At 42.0% G+C, this 26,761-nt stretch overlaps 1 protein-coding gene across 16 annotated transcripts in view; it reads left to right on the forward strand.

Moving 5' to 3' along the window:
* Positions 1-26,761, forward strand: part of TRPM3 (transient receptor potential cation channel subfamily M member 3) — a 598,368-nt gene that overhangs the window by 417,981 nt on the left and 153,626 nt on the right. For 15 of the 16 annotated variants that reach the window (XM_053291345.1, XM_053291347.1, XM_053291350.1 and 12 more), the window contains exon 7: positions 16,807-16,981. In XM_053291345.1, coding sequence (XP_053147320.1) covers positions 16,807-16,981 — 175 coding nt within the window. Of the gene's footprint in view, positions 1-16,806; positions 16,986-26,761 lie in introns of those variants that run through there. The other variant, XM_053291362.1, reaches the window with a different exon arrangement.

Genomic DNA, 26,761 nt, shown 5'->3' on the forward strand with positions numbered 1-26,761 from the left:
ATCTAGTCCAGCATCCTGTTTCATACAGTGGCCCACCCGATGCCACTGGGAAGCCTACAGGCAGGAGATGAGGGCATGCCCTCCCTCCTGTTGTTACTCCCCTGCAACTGGTATTCAGAAACACCCTGCCTCTGAGGCTGGACATAGCCTATAGCCCTCAGACGAGTAGCCATTGATAGACTTCTCCTCCATGAAGTTACCCAAGCCCCTCTTAAAGCCATCTAGCTTGTTGGCTGTCACCACATCTTGTGGCAGAGAATTCCACAAGTTGATTATGTGTTGTGTGAAAAAGTACTTCTGTTTGTTGGTCCTAAATTTCTTGGCAATCCATTCATAGGATGACCCTTGGTTCTAGTGTTATGTAAGAGGGAGAAAAAATTCTCTCTATCCACTTTCTCCACACCATGCATGATTTTATACACCTCTACCATGTCTTCCCTTAGTCACCTCTTTTCCAAAGTAAAGAGCCCCAGATGCTGCAACCTTGCCTCATAAGGAAGGTGCTCTTGGCCCCTGATCATCTTGGTTGCCCTCTTCTGCACCTTTTCCAGTTCTACAATGCCCTTCTTTAGGTATGGTGACCAGAATTGTACATAGTACTTCAAGTGTGGCCACACCATAGTTTTGTATAAGGGCATTATAATATTTGCATTTTTATTTTCAGTCCCCTTCCTAATGGTCCATAGCATGGAATTGGCCTTTTTCACAGCTGCCACACATTGAGTCAGCACTTTCAACAAGCTGTACACCATGTCCCCAAGGTCCCTCTCCTGGTCAATCATCAACAGCTCAGATCCCATAAGTGTATAAGTGAAGTTGGGATTTGTTGCCCCATCACCTTACATTTGCAATCTGTTTTGTAGAACCTCAGTTAAATTTGAGAATCCTTGTTATAATTTCCTGTTCAAATGTGCCTCTCAAATTCACCTGAAGTTCAGTTTTGCCAAGCAAGCTGACATTTGAAGCCAAGGTTTGTAGTTGGCTTGTTTGTTTCAAGTGCAGTTGAAATTGCCACCATGTTACATTTGAACCGGGGCCTCTGTGGTTTATTCTCAGCTTAGCAAGAGAGGCGGGCACAGAGCAGCCAAGAAACAGCCATGGATTGGGCAAATGGTGGAGCGATGAGTTAAAGAAACCATCTGGCAGCAAAATAAACATGCTGCTGTTGGTCCTCTGCTGAGGGAATTCTTCGCTTGTTCTTGGAAGCTTTGTTAGAAGCTTCCGTGAGTCTTTATTGTGTCTGATAGGGCCCTATGTCTGTCCACCCACGCCCACCCCCCAAATTATTGGCATTTTCAACTTATCTCTTCTTTCCATCTCTGATATGCATCAAATAGGTAACCTACAGATACTTCACTAAAGAACCCACACTTTACTAAAAAACCAACAGTTCAGTTCCCAATGAATTAAAGATGGAAGCTTTGCATTCTTCCATTTTGAGTGATTAAAATTAAATCAAAATTAACTCAAAATCTAATCTAAGTTTTCTAAATACTCCAGCTTAACTATCAGAAGGTCAAATGAGAGTATGACTCCAGTGATTATTTCCCCCCAAGATTTTTATTCCATAGACCTCTCTTCTAGGGTACATCCACTACATATGTAACCAGGTAATTTATTATTTTTACAACACCAGCAATTAGAAGATAGGGGTGTGTAAGCTGGCTCAGAATTGAGCTGGCTAGGCTCAAAGGCTTAAGGTCAAAGTGAACTGCCCCATAAAGAATGAGGCTCGTCCACATTCAAGCCAAGCCAAACCCAGTTCAATCGAGCCAGCTCAAATGTGGCTCAATGGCTCGAGCAGCCATTTCGTGGTGATGGCCATTTTGTGACATGATGTGTCACTTTCCCTATTGGCTGTCCTGCCACTGCGCTGATGGGCTAGCTGTGTCCTCTGCTCTGGGTGGCTTGGCATCATATCACTTGGCGTTGTTATGGCAACTGTGATTGCATTGGCTAGGGTGAGGATTTTTTTAGTTTTTCCTCCCCCCCCCCCGCTTCGCCATAGGGAATAATAGGGATTTGGAGCGCCGAAATAATACCATGTGGGTAGCACATGGGGCACCAAAACAGGTTGGGTGGTAGGACCACATGGGTGTCAGCTACGACCCAATCTGCAAGGCAGTAGGGCACACAGTTTATTTTAAAGGAATTTTTATATTTTGTAGATTCTCAGTTTTGTAGATTCTTTTGTAGATTCTTTTCATACGGAATCCCTGTGAGGAAGTTATGTCATAACCGAGAATCCACACATAGTGGATATTGTCCTATTGCCTTGCAGGCTGGATGCCTATGGGGATGGGGCCCTAACACTCAACCCGTTTTTGTGTCCCTAGGTGCTACCTGCAGGGAATTATAAGCCGGCTCATATCCTCATTATTCCCTATGGACAAATCTTTAGAATTGGCTCAAGTATGGTTCAAACCACGGGTTGGTTTGATGGATCTAGTACTTGAGCCAGGGGATCTGATTCAATCCCAGTTTGAACTCAGACCGAACCTCTATTAGAAGTACCATCAGAAATATTTTCAACAACTTTAGAAATATTTCTCTAAGCTTATAGTTGTCAAAATATTATGCCAGCCTCTCTAAAGAGGGAGTTCCTAAGGGAACCATGAGTTCTTTCTGTCTTCTCTCCCCCAGCTCCACTTATATTTGTTTGCTGCCAACTGGGCCCAGAGGTGAGTTGTGTTTTCCCCTAGTTGTGGTAGTAGTGCTGGCATATGTTGTTGAGCACTTCTCTATTTTCCCTTGTGGGTTATTTTCATTTCCTTATGCTCTTAAATGATGCTGGGAGCTTACCCTGCCATTTTCTTCTAGTTTGCCTGTTTCCAAAGCTGAGATAAGAATGAACACTACTAGGTACACCGCTTAGGTTTACTTGATTTAGGTTGGCTTCAAATGTCACGCTGAAGTTTGGCAAAGTGGCCAGAGCCCCGAGAATGCACCTGCGTCCTACTTCCAGTGTTGACACAGACATGCCATGATTAGGTAAATTGTATGAACTCCTCAATCTCAGTTTATCCTGCCCTACTTGCAACTAACAACTCAACATCTGTAACTAAGATCTGAAATGAGGGACTGATGCTGGATTCCAGACCCCAAGTAGGGCAGGATATGCTGAGACTGGTGAGTTCATACAACACACCCGATCTCATCATATCCATCCCAACACTAGAAGCTGAGCACATGCACGTTCCCACGGTTCTGGCCACTCCACCAAAATTCAAGTTCAGCATGATGCATAAAGCTTCCCTTAGTAATCATGAGAACACTGAATAGAAGTCCCACCCCCACCCCCGCTTAAAAAAAAAAGCTCCTGCTTTTTTTTTGCAGTTGTGTTCCTATTATTAGGACATGACAGTTTGAACCGAGGTACTTGCAAAATATGTAGGACACATCTTGTTTATGTTCCCTTTCATGTACTTATTTCCCCCTTGTGCCTATGATGAACTAGACTACTGTTCTTGAAATCTCACACCTCAGTAAATCAGTCTCTAAAGTGCTAGGGCACAGTCCCTTTAATGAGATATGCATTAGACACAGTTAGAAACAGATTATTGCCAATAATCTGAGCCGGCATTCAATACTATGATCTTTTCTTATGCCATTTACAAATTGCAAGAGGCACTGAGAGATGTTTAATGGCTGATATAACACATCAGACAATTTTTAAGTCACTATTTCTAGTTCATTCTTGCATCCCTTGTTACTACTGTCATACTGATTTGCTGTCCTAAATATGGTTTTAATGGGAGAGATCTGTGCCATTTCAGTATTTACTCTCCAGATGTTACTATGAGCAGATACTGCTGTACTAGATGAAATTCCTGTATGTTTTCATTTGGAACATTTGGATAACGTACAGCTGGGGATCCATTGCCAAGGGTGAACATGACAGTATTGCAAATTGCATTTGGGCATATACTGTGTTAAGAATGGATAGAAATGTATCCACTTATTACAGTTCCTACAGTATCACTCTGTTGATATATTATTCTCTTCCCAGTTCTGAAAAGACTTGGCTGAATTTATATTCCTCATATTTCGTTTATTCTTGAAATATGATAATATATATTTCAAGTATATTTTCTGACTCAGCTTGATATGCCCAATTTCACAGACTATTTCACAGCCACATACAGGTTTCATCAATAGACCAGCTGTGGGAAATTCCTTTTTGGAACGTAATACAGCCCTAGTGCCTGTACAACTAGAGTTGTCCAGTCTTGACTATTGACCTTCAGAGTGATGCTAACTCCCCATAACCAATTTCTGATACATACTTCCTAAAGCTAAGCTTTCAGATCTCTATTTCACATATAGTACATAAAGTGCTAAAACATCGACCTTTATTCTTGCACTGGGAAAATCTTAGACTATTGAGAAGTAAGACCATGCAAACATTTGAACATCTGTGCTTTTCGCGTAGATCAGGTGAATCTGTTTCCCTTTCCAAGTGAAGAGGTAATCATTTATATTCTTATCTGCTTTGAGAACCAGGGACATTCCAGACCAGTCATGGTCCAGATGTTCCGCAGATTTACACAGGTGTTTCTATCAGCCCACACGGCTGTGGGAGTCTAAAGAAGCACCAGTACTCTTATGTGAGAGTGCAAGTGTGCAGATCCTTAAAGCTGTGTGCCAGCACTCCGGGAGTGCAACTCACATGGTTTCCAATGTAAATTGCTCTCTCAGGGTGCACAGCATGTGAGCCAGTATCCATATTGTTGAGGCTTTTCCAAGAAAAATTGACCCCTGGCTGTTGGTATAAACCATCAATATGTGGGCTGGATTAATGGGTCAAGATATTATTAGATAAGCTAGTTACGGACTGCTGGTTTTACATTATTTAATTCTCCTCTCGACAATATCATTCCAGAAGAGTTCAGAGTAAATGGGCCACAATCTAGATCACAGATTAGGAATCCCCTTGTTGTAGAGACTGGGATTGCTAGAGATTTACATATCAGGCAGTATAAAGATATGATAAATAAATAAATAAAATGCACTTTAACCCCCCCCCCCATACGTTAGTGTCCTCAGGCACATTCTTTTACTTTCTTCCATACAGTGAATAGGAAAACTAAACACTGTATTTTGGGAGGCTATTGTGTTGAGGTCAAAACTTGTCCTCCACTTTTGAAAGACCCAGTTCAGTCCTACTAAGATGAATTTTGCAGGGGACATATCTCTGTACAAAGAGCACTACATCCCCATTGGGTCTTTGTAATTTATAGACCTTTCCCACCAAAATAATGAACATTAAATTACTATATGAAAACATCAAACATTAATACTCAATGTATGTTAAAAAGTGGTACATTGTTCTTAATCTTTCATAGGTAATATAAAATAGGGTGAAAATGGGATTTTCATATTTTTCCCTTGTGCCTCAGAAAATAACGTTATTTTTTAAAAATTAGCCCTGCTGTAAGATTGCTTTTTTTTTTTTTTTTGGTAAAGCACTATTTTATTTCTGATTACATCAGATCTGGTCTTTGTTGCTTGAAATATGACTTTTCACTCACTATGCATATGTGAAGTCAAGCAACCAGGGATAGAATATTTAAATTAGACTGAACAGATTCTATTTGGCATTTAGAACAAATGTGGTGGTATTGGCTCAGTGGCTGACATCCTGACTACTCGAGAAAGTCCAAATGAAACTGAAAGGACAGGTTAAGCAATGGGACTTCCTCAAGTAAATCTAGTCAGGATAGCCAGTAATTTCAGTCACCTTTATACCATGATCCTAACATTTGCTCAAGAATATCTGATTGCAGGGTCATATAGATCCACTGCAATATTAGCATAATATTTATACAGCATTATAACTGATGTTGTTATCAGTTTGTGTAGTGATCGGCACATCCCACCCTAAACAGTGGGCTTGCTCATATGACCAAATGGGGAGGGGTGGGACTGGAGGAAAGGCAGGATCCTATTTTCCTGTTCCCAGAGCCTGTTCATGGCTCTACCCTTGTGTGCCCACATGAACGGTTTGAACTATCCCCATAGTCAAGAGTGTGTGGAGGGGGGAACAAACTGGGTCCTCCAGTATCCCACAATGCACCTCATAAGCAGCAGAGAGACAGCCCTTAGGACAGCAAGAGTGCTCCTCCCCCTGGCCTTGCAAGCCTATGAACTTAATGGCCGCTGGCCAATGGCTGCCCAGGAGCATTTTAAAAGCAGCAGCGGCACAGATGACCAGAAGACGAGGTAGGACAGACTCTGTTTTCCTCCTACCACACTTTTCGCCTGGGTAGCATATCTGAGCTACCCAAGCTCAGAGCTGCTGTGTCGGGAAGACTCCCAATCCCCCAGACAACCAGTGATTCCTGGGTTAAAGCTCTGGTCCTAAGGACTCTCTGGTCGTAAGAACAGTCTTATTGTTTTGATAGATTAGCAATTCTGAAGGACTTAACCATTAATTATGTAACTATTTAGAATGGATTTAATGTCTGCCCATCTACATTTGGAAGTGGGGGTGTGGCTGGCTTCTGTTATATGGAGAAAGACTTTAAGATGATTGGCCCTGTCTTGGGGAGTGAGTGGGAGATGCAGCTTTTCACATTCTTACTGTGTGGAAAGAGTAAGAACTGCAGGAGCAATAGACAGTTGTATTATAGACAGGTTCTCAGTATCAGGAGGGAAATAATTGTGGATTTTAACCACTAGCACCTAACCTAATAATCATAAATCAGAAGCCAACCAACAAATAAGTCATGCAGTTGTCTAAAAAACAAAACAAACCTGTTTGTTCTCAGTAAAAAGTGGCTATTGTGTTTCTCTTTAGAACGGCTGATAGAATGTTGTAAGCCTGCTGGGAAAATAAAGAGAACATTTGTGTTTCCTTCTTATGTTTGTGGTGAAAAGAAAAATAAAAGAACAAAGTAATCTTGAAAATACATTTGCTGCATTTAAACTGCTAAGTGAATTTCAAAACACATCTGTTTGCACTTCAGGATTTAAAACGGTACAGTACATTATTACTAATTGGCTTGTACCACCAAACTTAAGTTCCAAGTGTTTCATTGAGTCATGGATTTCAAGGGTTAGTTCTGAACTGTCTCTTTCATAACTAAAGCATCCATCCTGATGGATGCCTATTAAATATTTTATTGAAAACATCCAAGAACGCAGTCCCACAACCTCCCAAAGCACATGTGTGTGTGCATACACACAAAGAATCCTATTTCCTGAACACTCTAAATGAATGTGATCATAGGAGAGGCTGCATGTTTTTCACCATGTAACTTTTGCGAAATCTTGGTCACTTCTAATAAAGCAGCATGCTGCCATTTCATAAACAGTAGATTATCTAGAAATAGTGCAATACATTAATTGTAACCAGGACTACATGATTTCCATTATTCCATAATACACACCACCACACAACTGTAGAATTTGGTACTGGGCAGAACATACAGCATCCTAGAAGCATTAACTTTCATTGTTGTTTCTAACTCTTTGGGCTCTAAAGTTAGGCTTGAAAGTTTGTGACCTGGTAAGAAGTATTAAGTAGGAAGTATACCAGAAGTAGAGACAGGGGGTAGTCAATGTTCTGTAGAACGATCTTTTTCAAGACTAGCAAAGAAAGAAAAAGTATGCAAGCGAACAACAGGCATGTACATATGTACATATGGCATAATATAGGTAGGTCACAGAATTCTGTTTATTAGAATGCAGATGTCAGGTTGTTTTGATCTTTTAGGCAAACACAGTTCTGCATTAACACTGCAATGATCATTGTTACTAATTCTTTTTACTACTCTACCTTGAAATCAGGGAGCAAACTGAAGTTTTTAAAAAAATGATACAGAGAGGTTTTTTTCCAGTGGGCCAGAACTGAACCTGAACCTAAAATCCCAAGGCTGACATGAACTGAAACCGAAACCCTAAATAAAACAAAAAAATAAAAATAAAAAAGTGATAACTGGTTCTGAATAAGTGATTCAATGGGAGCTGAGATTCTTTTTTAAGGAAAATTATGAGGCTCCTCTCTGCTCTAGCTAAGTATGAAAGAAATATTTCCTGTGAGTCATCTGCAAAGAAGAGGAGGAGCAGTGTAGATTGTAGGCAGGCCTTAGGACTGGTAGCCTGGTGCTCAAGTAGAAACTTAAACAGTCATCGATGGGTTTTGTGCAGCAGCCTCAAGACCCTATTAGACTCTAGGACAACCATTGTCTGCAGGCTTCTTTTATTATTTCCTTACCAGTGATCTTAAGCAGGGTAAGTTAAAGTTTTCCCTTTTGTTAAGTTAGGAAGGAGAGATGGATGTTTAGATATAAACCTAATAAGTTTGGAAGAGGGGAGATGGATATGAAAACCTGATTAATAACCACTTTACTACTTTACTTGAGGCCTTCCCTAGGCGGGAGTTCCCTTTAGGCTGAGCCTAAAGGTTTTTCTCCTATGGCTGCTAAGACTAAAACTAGAGTATCCCTTTTGCTTAGAATTATAGAAAATAATAGCATATTGCTTGCTTGTTTGCTTGCTTCTTTACTTAGATTTAGGCTTGCAGACAAAGAAATGTTAAAAACCAAAACAAAAAACCAGGACCAAGGGATGAATCACCATTCCTAACAGTCCATAGGACAATCATCATGTTACACTGCTGAGTGTGGATGTAGGGTAGGGGTCATACAAATATCAGGGTCTGAACTTTACCACTTAACAAAAATAAGCAGTTCCTGCTACTCAAGTAAGTGCAGAGAGAGCCTTTTCTAGGCTCAAATCCATTCTGTCACCTCTGCTATCAAATATGACCGACAGTGCAAGCAAATAACATGTTTTAAAATACTTTCCCTATCAATCTCTTTTACTTTCAACTCTATCTATCTATCTATCTAAAATAATAATTTAAAAATCAACAATGAGAATCCTAAAAAACACATATTTGTTCTATGTTTAATAGCAAATTTATTATTATTGAACTCAAGTTTTAGCTTTACATTGCAAGCAAAAGAGTAAGTATCATTCCACATGAAATGTATTCTAATCTGGTTCAAAACTGTTCAAAGTGCTTGAATTGGTTACCAAAACACTTTTTAAAGTGAAGTGTCTAAACTGGAACTGAGAATTATAAAATGCCGCGGAACCAGAACCAAACCTAAATGTTTAATGGTTCACCTCCATGTCTGAAATTATTCAGCATGTAGTATAAATTATTTCACTTCCTTAAAAATAATGGAACAGCTCAAGGTTCAGCTCACAGAAAGCAGTAATGATGAGGGACAGACTACACATTACTTGAAATGCACAATTGTCCCCTAACTTAACTGTATTTAATAGGAGCAATAGAGGGACATGATCCAGATCAAGCCTGTGGTACAGGGGAGGGAATATTTAACTATTTGTTCCTTCTGTGGTCCCAGTCTGGATCAGACCCCGCTATGGCTGCTATTTAACCTGGGAGAAAAGCAATCATTGGTGCCAAGAGAAGTTTCCTTCCTGGGGCAAATAGCAGGAGAAAGCCAGCCTGGATGAGACCCATGGCAGTAAAGAGAATCAGTTTGTATGACAACCAATTAGTAAAGAAAATGTAAGCTTCCCAAGGCTAATTACATGTTAACCTATTTAACATAATGTGTAGCTTGGCCCTGAATTATTGGCATGTTTCAAATGGGCTTTGTTGGGGGTATTTTGCTCTCTTTTCAAGTGTTTCCACTTATTGAAGGCACAATAGGAGGACTGGCTTACTTTATTATAAACAGCAGTTCAGTTCTTTTCTCAGATAAAATGATAGAGTTTGAAAAGTTTATTGAGGAATGGCTGCTTATTGAGTGATTAATGATTCCTAAACATAAAATAATCCAAACATTATTTTTCTGACTGACCATCATTTCCTTCGAGTAAATAAGTACAGTATATCTGTATAAATAATGAGTGAGTTTGACAAAGCCAAGTTAACTTTAAAATGACTGAGCTGATATTAGTCTCAACAATAATAACAACAAAAAATAATGTCTTCCACATTATGTTAGTGTAGTGTATCATACTTTGCAGTTCAGCTCAGATAGCCATATGAAGCCAAGTTCATCCTTACAAAATGGGAATAAAAATTGACTGGAGAAGAATGTAGGGAAGTTCAAGTTCAATGGTGAATTCTAACACTGTAAAGTGTCTGCAGTACCTATTCATGTGACCCGTGGACTTCCCTTTGTCATCCTATGCCTGAGAATATATGAAGGGGGCTGGGAAGGCAAAGGGACGTTCAATCGTCATCACTGGCATCTTCTCTGACCATTGCACCATCATCAAATGCATCGGAATGCTCATTTACTTATGTCCTGGTCTTTCATATTCTATCCAGTAATTACTGCATTTCTACACCCTGGGGAGCTTTCTTGGTGTCTGGTTGTGGCTGGGAACTGAATATGGGTGACCAAGCTAAATCTGTATTCAGAAGCAACTGAAGTAATAACTTGCAGGTCTTGTGACCTAATAATTATAGTTTTGCTGCATTCTCTTTAAAGTGTCATGAAAGAGTCATTAAAGTGAATAGACTTCTGATACACTGCTGGGCCTATTACTGCATCTGGACCACCAGTTGCTGTGACAGTGGCCAGGAATTTGTGACCTGCAGAGTTACATCTGGGATCATAAGCTATCTCTTAGAATTAGCTGTGTGTGTATTGTCATTCAGACAATATATTTTTGCAGGTATTTTAAAGAAGGTGCCTGTATTTTTTCTTAATCATAACATATAACATTATAATATGTTATAAGCAAAGGAGGAGAGGTGGTCTTGTGGTAGCAAGCATGACTTGTTCCCATAGTTAAGCAGGGTCTGCCCTGGTTGCATCTGAATGGGAGACTTGATGTGTGAGCACTGCAAGATATTCCCCTCAGGGGATGAAGCCGCTCTGGGAAGAGCAGAAGGTTTCAAGTTCCCTCCCTGGCTTCTCCAAGATAGGGCTGAGCAAGACTCCTGCCTGCAACCTTGGAGAAGCCGTTGCCAGTCTGTGTAGACCAGGGCTGCGCAACCCAAATGCCCTAGTGGGCCGGAACCATCCACAGCTTGGTGAGCAGGGGCTGAGATCAATTTTTAGCACATTATTACATTAAAATTAAAAATATTATTAGTTACTTGAGGATCTGTTCCCCCTATCAATGGACTCATAGTTTTAACCAAGGATAGTGGCCAGAAAATAGGTCCTGTCCCTGCTCAATCAGTGGGGCCCCTGGAGTGCACACCAGCCCCAAACAAATGCCAAGTCCTCTTCCCTCCCTACATTGTTGTTGCTTTCAGGCTGCAATCCTAGGCATGCTTACATGGGAATAAGCCTCATTGGTACACCATGGAACATATTTCTGAGAAAACATGGATAGGATGGTGCTGTAAGGCAGTTTCCAGCTCCTGTGTTGCTGCAGGATACCTGGGGGCCAGTAAAATAGTCCATGCGGGCCAAATCCTGCCCCCAGGCCTTATGTTGTGCAGGCCTGGTGTAGACAACACTGAGCTAGATGGACCAATGGTCTGACTCAGTATATGGCATGTTCCTATGTTCCTATTAATCTATCCTTATTTTTAGAAATTTGCATGTCATGGTGCTCTGTTGTTTCAGATTTGCTCCAATGCAAGTCCCAAAGTGAGTTTTGAAGTGATGTTTGCAAATCTATCTAGACCAAGAATCTAAGGATTCTTGTACATTAGATACAAGTACCCAGGATCGGCACTGGACTTTTAAAAGAAAATCATTTCATTTTACCCAGCTATGGAATGAGTGTGGAGAGAAGCAGGGTATATGAGCAGAAAGGGATTTAATCAATGTTTTCCATGGGGCACGATCAAGTATTTAATTTGCCAAAAATTAATTTTGACATAATTGGGTTATATCCTTCAAATATATTAGAGAGTATGTGTGCCAGTCAGGGATATGCCTATGAGACAAGTAAAAAATTACAAATTTATTAAAATTTTAAGGTTGCCAGATTGAAGCCTGCTTATTTCTGAATCTTTTGGCCCATTGCCTACAACACAAAGCCATTTAAATCCACTTCAAGCTTCAACAAGCAACCAACCAGTCATTAAAAGGAAGCCTAGAGCCCAGAGGGATGTTTCTGAGCCATTTCATCCCATTCCACACAACTTCCCAGAACCTTAGCCATTTTGAGGCAGCTCCAGACTCATTACTGATTTAATGCTACATCAGTAGTAAAGAGAGACCACGTAGCAGCACATACACGGGTGTGCTGAATTTGTTTATGCCCTTAGAGTGTCATTTATATGAGAATGCCACGGTTTCCTTCTTCTAAAATTTACCAAGTGCAACTAGGAAAGAAACATGTGATGTTACTTCAGGAGCTAAGGAAGCCCTCGTTATGTGAAGGACAGTTGCAAAAGAAACTCTTAGCCATAGGACTTCTCTGCCCTATCTAATAAGGTAATAAAGAATACCCTTTCATCGCAATGTGCTGCTGCAGGGCAAATAGCAGGAATTCAGAGGGTGGAAATTTCTCCCCTGCAGCATTCTGATTCATACTGGAAGCAGACCTAAGGCTCCTGTGATTCTAGTGCTGCCTGAAGCTGGGCACCCGTGGGTGCTTTGCTATCCCTTTCCCATGTCAATGTTTCACTAAAATGTTATGCAGTGACACTGAGGCCAAAGTGGTTTCACTTCATTTCACTGTGGAAATAAATAGCTTTGTTTATTAATATCCTCCCTCTCTTTCTTTCTCTCTCTCATGCCCAGCCTGTCACTCTGGGGGCTACCTTGGGAGCCAAGCTGTCGAATTCCCACTGGGGCAACAGTCCAGCAAATGCTGCTGTCAACATTGCAATTAATTCACAATGCAGAAGTGCACTTTGAATACCTGGGAGCTGAAGCATATCGAGAAGCAGGCAGGCTTAGAACAGGACTTAATTGCAAATGACTTTTGGATGGAGAAAGGGGAGCTTCATGTTCCCATTACTGTACAAGTTATAAAGCTCCTAATACAATGCATGCAAAGGCAATGCCTATGGAGATTAACAGGCAGGCGAATACATAGACCCAAAGGTCAAAAGGGACTTTTCTTAGTACTGGGAGATCATAGCAAGTCCGTCACTTTTGGAAAGAAAACAATAGTTAACTTCACTATCTCCTGAAGTAACATTACATGTTTCTTTCCTATCGCAGATTTTAGAATACAGAAATAAAAGAGAGTGCAGCTATTGTTAGGCAGTGCTTTTATATAACAGGAAAATATTTCAGTTCATCTTCCAAGCTTCCTTCCTTCCTTCCTTTATTTATATTCTGTTTCTATACCACCTTTCCAAAAATGGCTCAGGGCGGTGTAGGAACAATTGCTTTGTTTACATATTTAAAAGGACATGAACAGACATGGTCAGGTGTATCTCAGTATCACCAGCTTAACGTATATTTCTTTTTACACAATTAGCATGCCTTAAACATGGAAGTCCCACATAGGCTAAACCACTCCACCCCTACTTCCCCATTGCTGCCTCACTGTGATTACTTGAAGGAAAATGCTGACTGGGAATGGATATTTTTATATCTGCTGCAAATTAAGAGCTCTTTGAGAGCAGTATCCAATTTTTAGACCTTGGACCTTCTTAACCACTTTGCAGAATTGCATAAGAATTGGCAGTTTTAGCTTCTCTAGGTCAGCTCTAGGGCTGGCACTACCATGAAGCAGGGTGAAGTGGCCCACTTCAGATAGCCAATCGTGGGCCCCTTTTCAGGGCAGCATGGCAATCCACCCTCCTGGATGGCCTGCAGAAGAAGGCAGGCAAAATGGCGCCACACTGTGTTTGCTAATAGAACAGGAAGAAAGTGGGAGAGATTTGAAAGAAAGAAGTCATTGGGAGTGTGATTTTAACAGAACACAGGAGAAGGGCAGGGAAGGAAGGAAGAGGTGCCATTTGGTGCTCTGCTTCAGTTGGCAAAATGTCATGGTCTGCCACTGGTAATCTGAATATATGCTTTACCTCAGTTTACTCTCCTTCGAACAAAATCTGTTTATTATGTGCAACATATTTCTCAACTTATTAATGTGAAATATACCATTATTTCCCCCCCCCAAAATCTAAATCTAAACTAGGGACAAAACTGAAGTTCCAGATCCACATACTTATATAATACTCTTTACTTCAGCGAAACACAAATATAGTAACATTTGAGACGGTGCAGATAAATTGCTGTTTCTTGTTCCAAGTGGAAATTGTGCACCTAAATTTCTAATCCGTTTATTTTAAAAGGTATTATCACCATTGTTATGAGGGCATATTACAAAATACATGAGGATTCCACTGAAAGCAACTTTCCTGAAAATAGCCAATGATGTTCACAAGAAGCAACAAAGTGTGTGTGTGTGTGTGTGTGTGTGTGAGAGAGAGAGAGAGAGAGAGAGAGAGATGGGCTGAGGTGGATGTGGAATTACAAAGAACTTAATGGCATGAAGTATTAATACACATTACTGATGGATAGAATTTGTCACAAAGATGACATTTTGGGTGGCAACCCTATATCTCCCACACTGTCTAATTTCACCTCAGTGACAGAGGTGCCACAGTGAATGCCATTTGCTCCAACGTATATCCTATTCATGTGTGTATCTTGGTTGCATTCTGTGACTGGAATACAAACTCTGCCTTGGAGAATTTATACTTCACAGTTGGAGGGGTGAAGATAATCTGAAGACTGGGCACTTTGGCCACTGGCAAGATACTTAGCGTGTACTCAGCCCTTGCCAGGCATGCAGGTGCGGAGCCAGCCAAATGGCAGCCCGTGTCCGGCTTGTAACTAGAGGTGGCCCCTCTAGTTATGCTCCGTGCACATGATGTCACGCACATGGTGGCATGGCTCGGGCTCTGGAAAACATCATGTGCAAAGGGGATGTGGCCCGGGCTCCAGAGAGCCCAAGTGAGCTCTCCCCTTGTCAATTCAGGCAGCAAGTGCTGCCTGAAAAGGACAGGGGAGAGCTCGCTCAGGGCTGTCCGGAGCGTGGGTGGGGGGAGTTCATTCGGGGCTCTTCTGGAGCCTGAGCTATGCCCCCCTGTGGGCTTTGGTGGCCCTTTTCATTGGCGGCCTGGGTTCTTTGAACCCATTTGCACAATGGTGGCTCTGGCCCTGCCGGCATGTTAAATAATCCTTTAAAATCCTTTTCCGTTGCCACCACCAACCACATTAGGCTGACTGTATGCCTTGCTCAAGCTTGAACCACACATAATAGGTATGGGGGATTTCTCACTACATCCAGAGTCTCCTGGAGCCTTCGGGAAGATCTTAAAACAAGAACCCTTTACATAGCATCTAACCAAGTGGGGGCAAGTAGAGCTAACAATAGATATAAAACCAGGCAAAGTCTAACTATATTTTTTTAAAAGCTTGTTTTACTACAAGAAAGGAACAGAAATCATGCTAAACTGCCTACAGTGTTCTGTCTAATTCCCCCCCCCCCGCCCCATCTTCATGTGGAATGAGTTTTGTTCTGGGCAGTGTGTGCACACGTGCATTCCGAGTGAGACTTTTCTGATTAAACCTGAGTGGGAGTCTAAAATGAACTGAGCAGACATTAAAAAACAAACATGAGTGCGCACACACGTGCACGCCTAGAGGGAACAGTGCTCCCTAGTGGTAGATATCATGAGCACCCTCTGCAGGCATTCCTGCCTATGTAATATGCTGGTTATCATGAAATGGAGTATTTCAGCAAGAAATAACTAAAATGGTTGATTTTGGTCAGGGCTTAAAATGGGAAGCCTTTCATCACAGGGGAAATTATTCAAGCGCTAGGAGAATCCTAAGACTGGGTATTCACTTTATATTTAATAACAAATCTAATGGTACTCTGTAATTGATGATGTAGTAACACATCATAAAAGTCTTGCCAGTTAAACTGAATAAATGGGTGCAAATCCTTGTAGGTATCAGAAGGACAGGATTACCCTAAAGACTTAATTCTTGACAGAAGGAAAAACAACCTTCATGGGCAATTTTAGAAGCTGTAAGATTTGCCCACCTATTTATTCAGATAGTTTCCTTCCAAGTTATAGAGAGTTTTTTCACCTTTTCCTTTCTTATATATCATTTTTCATCTTCAGCCTTTCCAGAACAAGACTGTGCATTTCCTTATAAATGCTTTCATAGTAATAATGTGTTTAAACAGATTTTAATGTATAACTGTTACATTATTATACATAATGTATAACTGTTGTTAACTGCGGGGTCACTGTTATGGCTGACAGTTGAGAGAAAGCAACCATAATGCTCCAATGGAAATTCTGCATGAGAAGGATTCCACATTGACTTTAAGAGAATACAAAATGCTACACCTTCCTTCATATGCCTGCTTAGAGCTCTTTACTCCAATGAAGTGGATGAGGGAGCTCTCACTTATATGAGAGCTCACTGTGCATAAATGAACAACAGTGGATAAAGTCTTAAAACAGAGGAAAGAATAGCTACTGCTTTGCCGAGACAAATGCAACACCATCTCTCTGTGCAGTTTGTGACATATCACATTGCTACCTTTTAGTACCTTTGCATGTATCTCTTTTCAGATGTCACCTGACTCTCCTAGTTTATAAAGGGGTGGTCATATATGCAAACTACAACCTCAGTTAATACATTGATTAGCTAGCAAATTATTGCACGTTCTCTCTTAGCGAAGTCTCCTGGGTGAATTAATCTTTATCTGCAGGAATTTCATTCAAATGTAGTGTTGCTAAGGATGGTCTCCTAATGCAAGCTCAGCTTAACAGGCAAACATTTAAGTTTGTTTCCTTCTTTTGTGTGTGTTTTTGTTTGATTTGCTGGCTTTTGTTTTGTTTTGTTTTTATTTATTTCACTGCAGGGATTGGGCAAGGGGTTCCAGTGGTGGCTCTCATTGTGGAAGGAGGACCCAATGTAATCTCCATTGTCCTGGAATATCTACGTGATACTCCCCCAGTTCCAGTTGTAGTATGTGATGGCAGTGGCCGGGCATCTGACATCCTTGCATTTGGTCACAAGTACTCAGAAGAAGGAGGGTGAGTTTGTTGATGGGATAGGCTGATGAGAGAGTTCTTTCTTTACCATTTAAATATTTGCTTAATTCAGGAGTGACAGAAGCATAACTATGTTGCCATTATTAATTGAGGAGCCATTATAGATACCGGTAGTTAATGGACAGTGCCAATGATATAGACTCCAAAGGCACTCTGATACTTCCATGGAGCTTATCTATGAGGTGGATTCCACAGTAAATTCAACAAAGAGGGCAATATTATGTGTACATTTGTTTGCTTGTTCAGAGCTCTTTTTTCATTTAAGTGACTAGGGGACCGTTTGCACTTATAAAAGCCCTGTATGCTGGGAGGCACATGCAAGAAGATGCTAGAAACAAATAAGTATGGTGCAGTCCTTCAGATAACAGACAGACATTTCTGCTTCTGTCAATTTCCCCATGACTGATCTCCATGATTGCAAGCCTCATTATCTTCCTAGGTAATTATGTAGCAAAAGTCTTCAGTAACAGCCCTGGCATGTCTCATAGACTGACTGAAGGCTTAACAGCAGCCAGGGCTGGAACTTGCCCTGGCTCAAGACCATTTTCACACAAGAATTCAGCTTTTTCTAGTCCTTATATAGCCTCCTAACTACACCCACCTAAAGCCTAAGTTGGTTTTTCTGTTCAAACGGATCCAGACATTATGCTTCCATTCATGGTTCACAGCCATGATTGCATCACACTGCTTGCTTTGCTGGGGCAAATGCATACTAATACAGATGGCATTTTCCTCCTAAGTGGGGGTTTATGTTCAAACTGATCAAGGTACTGCAAATGTTTTCAGTGCCAAATTTAATGTCTGACTTTCACCAAGCTGGAATATACCTTGGTGGAAGGTATATTCCACCAAGGAATGTAATCTTAGGAATGTAATTTTTTAAAACCCTATGGCCAAACCTTAGCCTTAAAGTCACTGAAACAATATAGAGTTAAACAGTATAGTGTATGCTAACTACCAAGGAGCTCTGGCTATTGTAGGGAAGAAACTACCAACAACAATGCTTGCCAGCAGGCATTATATACTTTCTGAGACCAGATGAATCTATTAACGAACTTAAATGACAACATATTCTGCAGCATTATTCTATTCCCCCTTTATCAATTTAGTTGATTTGCCTGTTGCCTAGGTCCATCATCATCATCCCACTTGTATGAAAAGATCCATAGAAGACCAAATTCATATTGTTATTGTCTACTCTTGTGATGCTTTTGATAGTAAGAAAATCACCAGACTGCAAAAAATGGAAATGGAATTGCAGTTTGTCTGGAGTTACAATTAGATTTTTAAACAAAGGATTCTAAAAAAAAAAGTTTTTCAGAGCTTTTTGTTTTTTATTGTGCTTCTTGGCTCCATTTGAACATATCCCATAAATCTGCATGTGACAGCTGGGTGTGTAATATATTTTAGAAACATTTCTAGCTTTCTTTATCCCGCTGAAAGTTCACATGTATTGAAACATCCTTGTAGACATTGCAAGATATAATTCCTCATATCTGTTTGCAAGTCTAAAGGTGCTAAAGTAAAGTGTGCCATCAAGTCGATTTCGACTCCTGGCGCCCACAGAGCCCTGTGTTTTTCTTTGGTGGAATACAGGAGGGGCTTACCATTGCCTCCTCCCACACAGTGAGCCGGGTCTCACGATCAGTGAGATCCGGTTTGGGGAGCCAAGCGAGGAAAGCGGGCTAAGTCCGCTCTCCCCGCAGACTATCAGGGCGGGAGCCCTGGGCGGCTAGATCAGCTGCCCGCACGATTGCCGACTCCATGATGGAGCTGGCGGGGGCTGGGTGGACCGGGGGCCAATTGGCCCTCGCAAGCTCCAGCATGCCCTGCGCAAGCACACAGGGCAGGCTGGCAAGACCCCCGGAGCCAGGAGGCGGCCTTTTGCCTCCCCTCCAGGGTTCTCCTCATGAGTAGCCACACCGCAGATTTAAAAAACTGGGTGTGCGGAGCGCTCGCTCCACAAACCCGGTTTTAGGGACAGGCTACTTGAGCGGGTTAGCTGCTCCAGAACTACCCGGCTCGCAGCCAAGCCCAGTGGTTCTCACAATTGCAGAAAATCAGGCTAGCGGAGGCTAGCCGGATTTTCTGCAATCGTGTGAATAGCCTCAGTGTGAGATGATGCCTTTCAGCATCTTCCTATATCGCTGCTGCCCGATATAGTACCAGTGGGGATTCGAACCAGCAACCTTCTGCTTGCTAGTCAAGCCTTTCCCCGCTGCACCACTTAAGGTGTAGCCTGGAATAAAACTGTAATAGTCTATTTTTAGTTATAGAAAGCATAAATAAACAAATAAGTATTAACAACAACAAAATCTGAATTTTCCCCAAAAGTATACTTTAGTTTTATTGGTTTGATATTTTTGTAGCATTGTTGAAAATGCTTTTGAAACATTTATTGCATGAAAAGTGCCTCTGCACTATTGGCCATTTATGTCACATTCACATTGGAGGTTACCTGTGTGGTAAAGGGAAGGGGCTCATGCCACTTCTCCAACAAGCTATTTCAGGACTGGTCTGTGCTGTGTATATGAACTAAGACTGTTTCTTAGTTTGTTCTCCTTCTGCATAGCCAGTATGAAAAATCCACACTTGGATCTGGGCTAATCCCATATTTTCTATTTGATATGCACTAGTTGTCTGTTCTGAGTACAAGGTGTTCACAGCACCAATAATTTATGGCCCCTGTGCTCAGAATCAATAGTATCAAGCTGTTTGCTTCAGTACCTTAAATGCCTTCTTACAGCAAGACAGATGTTCTAACTTCCTACTCAAAAAAAGAAGAGTATCACTGTGTTGTGGTAAATATCTTTAAGGAGATGATGATCACTGAGATTTGTTTGAGGCTGAAGTTAGGGCTACTGACAGAGTTAAAGGTTTGGGTCTTTGGGATTCAGGTGGAGAATGGGCTTCAGCCCTGTTTCCAATCATGTTCCATACTCTTCTTCATAGCTTGGTGCTGTGTGCTTTCTCACCCGCAGTGCCTTCCCTCACAGCATCAAAAGCCAGCCAACCATAGTATTTTTCATCACCTGAAGACTATTGCCATTATGGACCACGTGTGCATGTTAATCTGGGTGGTCTCCTGTAGTGGTGGGGAAGTGCTTCCAGGATAGCACTGGGGATGTGCATTGTGCACAAGACTTGTAATGTTATTGCTCTAAATTAGGGGTTCCCAGTCTTGGGGGTGATGGGAATTGTAGTCCAGCAACATCTGGGAACCCAAGATTTAGAACCCCTGCTTTAGAGAAGATGATTGGTTGCTCTGAACAAAAGCTATTGATATAATAGGCCTGCACACAATTTACATGTTTGACGCCATCTTGGAAGAACATCCCTGACACTATTTCTGTTAAAGGTAGTGAAGTTAAATCCATTCTTGAAATGGGAAAATAGCCATCATTTTTTAGAATTAAAAACACTTTCAGATCGCTTTGAAAGTGTAACTACAATGACTCTGTGCATCCATGAATTTTCCTCTTAATATCATGCAGAATTTAGTATCCTGAAAAATCATTTTATTTATTTATTTTTAAGTGTCTCACCCACATGGTTTCTGAGAGGTTTGGAAGTATGTAGTCAGTCAGCAGGGAATGGGGGGCCTCCTAGTCAGCGGATGAAACTTTATTGCCTTGCAGTGTTATTGCTACTATAACCTAACCTCATTATTTTATTCCACCTTCTAGCTTTATAAGGCTCAAGGGCTGGATCAAGTCCACAATGACCCCATCCACCCTGCAGCTTTATAGCCTTGCTGGTATTTTCATTTTTACTTCCACCTAATGAAAGAGTCTTGTGATTGTTAGTTATGTTTGTGCATGCATTTGTATGAGAGAAAGGGAGATAAAAAGCTGAATGTCAGCATTCTCTTCATGCTACCGCAAATTGTAGAAAGTACGTCGCATGTACAGCAATATGTTTAAAATCATTACTGGGCCAGTTCAGATGATCATGGTCCTCTACACTGGATAATGGTGGGGCTGTGGTGAGAATGTGCCCACCCTGATGTCACTAAAGGACGAGCCAGCATGTTCTCAGCATGTCCATTAATCACGGGTGAAGGGTGTTAATCGGAATCATCCCCCTACATGCACTGCAAAAACCCTGAACTGTCCCATCCACACACACACACACACACACACACACACTGCCATACTGCATTACATACTTGAAATGCAGAAATTGCCATAATCTCTGAATGCTAATCAGATTTCATAAAGTATAACTACATATATTTGAACTAGTTTTATTATAAATGTCGGAATGGAGAAAATACAGATGCGTGCCTTCCTGCCCTCCCAAACCAGGGTTGTAGCTCAAAACACCATATTTAAAACCTAAGAAAAGGGATGGGAGGGAAAATTAGTAATTTTCAGTGAAAATTGTAAATGTATCCTCCTATAAGGGGTCAGCAGCCTATAGCACCGGTACCAAAAATGGCACACATAATTATTTGGAATGGCATACATATTGCTAGGAAGATGAACTACCACAATGCCTGCTGCCTGTCTCTGGAAGATGAGTTGCTGCTTGTTGTAGCGGGCATGGACAACCAGGATTGTCACTGGAGATCCTGCTGACTGTGCCGGCTAGTTAGCTCTCTCTCTCTTGAACGTACACGCTCTGAAAAAATGACCATGGATGTGCAAGAGAGAGCCAGCCAGCTGTCACAGCCAAATTGATGTTTTCTGCCAGTCCACTGCCTGTTACAGCAAGCTGTGACACACCAGCTGGAGGCTGGCAGCAGGCATCATAGCAGCCAGTCTTCCTCATGCATGCACTCCCTTTTTCTTCCAGCAACGAACTCCTGTGTGTTTTCTGCTCTTGAAATGGAGGAGAGAAAGCACAAAGGTTTGCTGAAGGATAGCGAGAGACCAGCCAGCAATGTTTAATGCTGGCTGGAGAACAGTGCTGAACACCACTGGGAAGAAGGGAGATGGCTTCCAACCCAGTGGTGGGTCCAGCAAGGCAGGGATGCCAGCTTTGCTTTGAGTGGAACCCCTCCTTGGGCCACCCCTGAAAACTTGGCACACCACTTCAAAAAAAAAGGCAAACTTTGTTGTATTTCATTCCACTCCTTGTTTTAAAATATCCAAATTATTTGAAAATGGAATCGTGATACAAAATGTGCAGAACAAATTATAAATATGCATAATTTTAAGTAATTTGTTTTTAGTATAACATTTAGGTGGCTTTGGTACAGAATTTTAATTGAGGGAGCCGAGGAGCTCAGTCAACATGCCATGTACAGCTCCATTGTCAATTACTGTATCGTCTGTCCCTCCTAAGCACTAGTTCTGCTTTAATATTTCCCTTTGCACACATTGTTGTGACAAAGGAAATCCACAGCTATATAGTTAGTCTTAGTGCAGGCAATTGAGCTTTTGATCTTTTCTAAAGAAAAACTGACTTAGTGCAAAGTTGGTGAATAATGATTGGTGCAAAGCTGCAGGCAAATAGAGCAAGATCATGGAGAGAGCGGGAAGATGCAAACTGTTTTATTGTGTTCCTCAGCCTCATCAGTAAAAAGCATTGTGAATAGCAGCTTACAACTGGTAATAGCTATTACTTAACTCCAGCTTAAAAAACACACACTCACCTGAAGACATACAGTGACAACCAACTAAATAATTTAGAATTGGCTTGGACCAGATCCTGCAACTCATATGTTCCTTGCAACATAGCATGCTTCACAGTTGAAAGACTGCACTGCAATTTAGTGCTGTGCACATTATCCTCTCTGACACAGGGCATCGGTTCAAAAGAGATTTCCATGTCAGACAGAAGGATGCCAAGGCCCTGTCATTTGTCTCTACGGGATCTGCCAGAGCAAAGAAAGGAGCCATTCTGCTGGGGGTTTTGTTTTCTAGAGAATCTGGCACAGAAGACAACTGCCAAACGAGAGAATGAACTTATTCAGGCACCAGGCCTGCAAATATTATTGCTTGTGCTGAAAAATAACTGTATTGGAACAAACTGCTGCTAAGTGATTCAGTGCCTGCATGAGTGATAACTCTCACTAGGATTAAAATGAAAGATTTTGCTCAATATGTTTAATAAGCTCTCCTAACTAGAGCCAATATATCACTGGCTCCAAAATATTTTAAGGGCATATACCTGTTTGTAAATCTACATCAGTATCTCACTCTCTAAACTCGGGGCCAAACTACCCATGATATCAGCAAGTCTTTGTTCCTTTCATACTTGGATTTTGTCTGTTTGTCTCATAGCAGCCACACAGGGAGACAGGATCAAGATCTCTGTGTGTGGGAGAGGGGATTTCTCCCTTTGTCCGTACCATGGTCCCAATCCTGTTCAGGCCCCCATGGCTGCTGTTTAGGAAACCAAGTAAACAAGGGTCAATTATGTGTTTAATATAATGTGTTGTTCAGCCCTTACATCAATATAGAGCAACTATAAACATCTTTCACAATTTTTGCTCCAGTAGAGCCCCAACTAACGTTCTGCTCACTCTCCTGCTTCTGCAGTCCTGATCCCATTAAGACAGTTTGCTGCTTTCATTACAATACCAAATGTTATCTTTTGCTTAGTGATGCTGCCACCTTCACCCACTTACATATACTGTGATAACATCCTTAGAACTTGACTGTCTGGGAGAAATCCTGTAAGGGTAGGAACTTTGTTTAACAAATTTATATACTGTCCCAAACTTATGTCTCTGGGTGGTTTACAATAAAAAATAGTACAACTTAAAACATTAAAACAAGTTACAATTTAACACAATGTTAAAACTGTTAAAAACTATTAAAAATTGTAAAGCTATCTAAAAGCCTGAGTGAACAAATGTGTCTTAACTGCCTTTTAAAAAGTTTTCAGAGATGGGGAGGCTCTTATTTCAACAGGGAGTGCATTCCAAAGCTTCGGGGCAGCAACAGAGAAGGCCTGTTCCTGAGTAGCCACCAGATGAGCAGGTTGCAACTGTAGACAAACCTCTCCAGATGATCTCAAAGATTGGGGGGCGGGGGCGGGTCATGGAGAAGAAGACGTTCTCTTAAATTCCCAGAGCCTAAGCTATTTAAGGCTTTATAGGTTATAACCAGCACCTTGTATTTTTCCCCGGAAACCTATCAGCATCCAGTGTAGCTCTTTCAACACAGGGTTCCATGTAGATGTTAAACAACATTGGAGACAATATGTAGCCCTGAGGGACACCATATAAAAGTACATATTTGGAAAAGCAACCATCTCCAAGGGACAACATCTGGTATCTGCCTCATAGGTTGGAGCAGAACCACTGCAAAGCAGTGCCTGCCTCTCACCCCCAACCCCCTCAAACGTTCCAGAAGGATACTATGGTTGATAGTATCGAAAGTTGCCAAGAAGTCCAAAAGGACCAACAGAGTCACACTCCCTCTGTCTATTCCTAATTGGAGATCATTCATCAGGCCGACCAAGGCAGTCTCCACCCCATAGCCTTCCGGAAAGCCAATTTGAAATGGGTTTAGATAATCAGGTTCCTCTGAGACTGCCTGGGAGCTGGAAGGCCACCACCCTCTCAATCACCTTGCCCAGCCATGGAAGGTTGGAGACAGGCCTATAGTCTCTTAAATGAAGGATCCAATACAGGCTTCTTCAGAAGAGGTCTAATAATTGCCTCCTCGGGAAAATGAGGCATCCTGCCCTCATTCATAAAAGCATTTATAATCTCTACTAGGCCTTCTACAGCAACCCCTTGGCTGATAGTATAAGCCAAGTCGGACCAGGGTCAAGAGAACAGGTGGTAGGCCTCAGTGTTCCAATCAGCTTGTCCACTCAGCTTGTCCTCAGGAATCCTCATTGAAACCGATTCATTCTAACCTAAGAGGAGTCGCTGGACACCTCCACATCGACACTGTAATGGGTCTGAATCTAAGTCAGCCCGAATACAAGAGATTTTATCCACAAAGAATTCATTAAACACATCACAGAGGGTATGTCAAGGGTGCATGCTCCCTCAATAAATAAAAGCAACAGCTGAAATGCATGATATTCAAGTTTTTACTAGCAGCAAAGCAAAAGCAAGTGTACATAGGTCAAAGTCAATGGAAATTACCACATTTGAATTGCCAGTCCATAAATCATAGTTGAGTGCCAAGTCCAATATGGGTCAATGCCAGGAGAGGGGTCAGTTGCCAGTTCTGTAGTCCAGGGAGTTCCAAAAAGAGCCACAAGTCGATGGCCAGGCATAGGTCAAGATCACAGGAGCAAACAGGAACAAGGTGCTCAAGAGCAGGGAGCTGGAACTGCACACCAAAGCGATCAGTTGAAACCAGCGTGGTGCAGAGTGAGTGGTCTAAATTTATACCTCTTCAAGGTTAAATGCCAGGTGAAGCCAATTTAGGCCCCCGCCTGCCTTCAGAGCTACAGATTCAGATGTCTCCCTGGTCAGGCTTGGCAGCCAAACAGCTGCTGCTTCTCTGCACAAAACGCTGCTCCTTTCTGCGGTCATGCCAATGCTCCACGTAGCTCGCCGGTCTGCTGCTTGGTCCTGGTTCCTCCCCATCTGAAGAGGGCAATGGCTCCCCGGTAGCCTCCTACTGTTCCACAATAGGTAAGCTCTCTGTCCTAGAGGAGAGCTGGTCGTGTGGTAGCAAACATGACTTGTTCCCTTAGCTAAACAGGGTCTGACCTGGTTGCATATGAATGGGAGACTAGATATGTGAGCACTGTAAGATATTCCCCTTAGGAGATGGAGCCACTCTGGGAAGAGTATCTAGGTTCCAGGTTCCCTCCCTGGCATCTCCAAGATAGGGCTGAGAGAGATTCCTGCCTGCAACCTCGGAGATGCCACTGCAAGTCTGTGTAGACAATACTGAGCTAGATGGACCTATGATCTGACTCAGTATATGGCAGCTTCCTATGTTCCTATGTCTGTGGAGCTTCCTCATCAGCGTCCTGCAGCAGGACCATATCAGGGGACTGTGGGTCAGACAGTTCCTCCTCAGAATCTTCTGAATCAGACCACTGCCTGACAGTGTAATTGATGGTTCCAAATTCTGATTCAAGAGAGGAGGGGCACGCATTAGCCTTCTGACAACCCTGAACAACTTCTCCGGGCATGAGCTTGACAATGCAATACTTGCAAAAAAGAATCGCTTTTTTGCCAAGCATTGAAAAGAATCACTTTCTATCACCTGAGCATAGATCTTCAAATGTGCTCTGTGTTGTATTCTATTGTAATCATTTGCACTCCAGTTGGCTACTTTGCTACTTCAGCCCCTGTAGATCTTCCATATACCAAGGGGCCAGTTTCGAAGCAGGAAGCTTCGAAAGAGGAAGCTCAGGAGTGATTATGTCTACAGCCCTGGTGAGTACTGTTCCAACTCTCCACCAGGGCATCAACACAATCACCAGCAGAGCCAACACTAAATCTTCCAAGGCTTCTTGAAATCCTATTGGATCCAATAACCTTCTCAGGTAGACCACCCTAATAGGCCTTTCACCCATCCAGAGGTGGGGCATGATGGTGAGTCCAACCTTAACCTGATGGTGGTCTGTCCAGGGCAATGGGGAAATCACAGGAGTGCCCACCCACGTAACACGCTGATCAGAGTGAAAGACCAGATCAAGCATGTGACTGGCAATATGCATTGGTCCAGAGACCACTTGGGATAGGCCCATAGTTGTCATGGCCGCTATGAACTCCTGAGCCACCCCTGACAAATTGATCTCAAAGTGAACATTGAAGTCCTCCACCACCACAAGCCTAGGGAACTTCAATGCCAAACCCGAGTCCAAGTCCGTCAGCTCAGTTGGGGACTC

Source organism: Hemicordylus capensis, chromosome 2 (genome assembly GCF_027244095.1).
Source record: "Hemicordylus capensis ecotype Gifberg chromosome 2, rHemCap1.1.pri, whole genome shotgun sequence".
Classification (NCBI taxonomy): Eukaryota; Metazoa; Chordata; class Lepidosauria; order Squamata; family Cordylidae; genus Hemicordylus; species Hemicordylus capensis.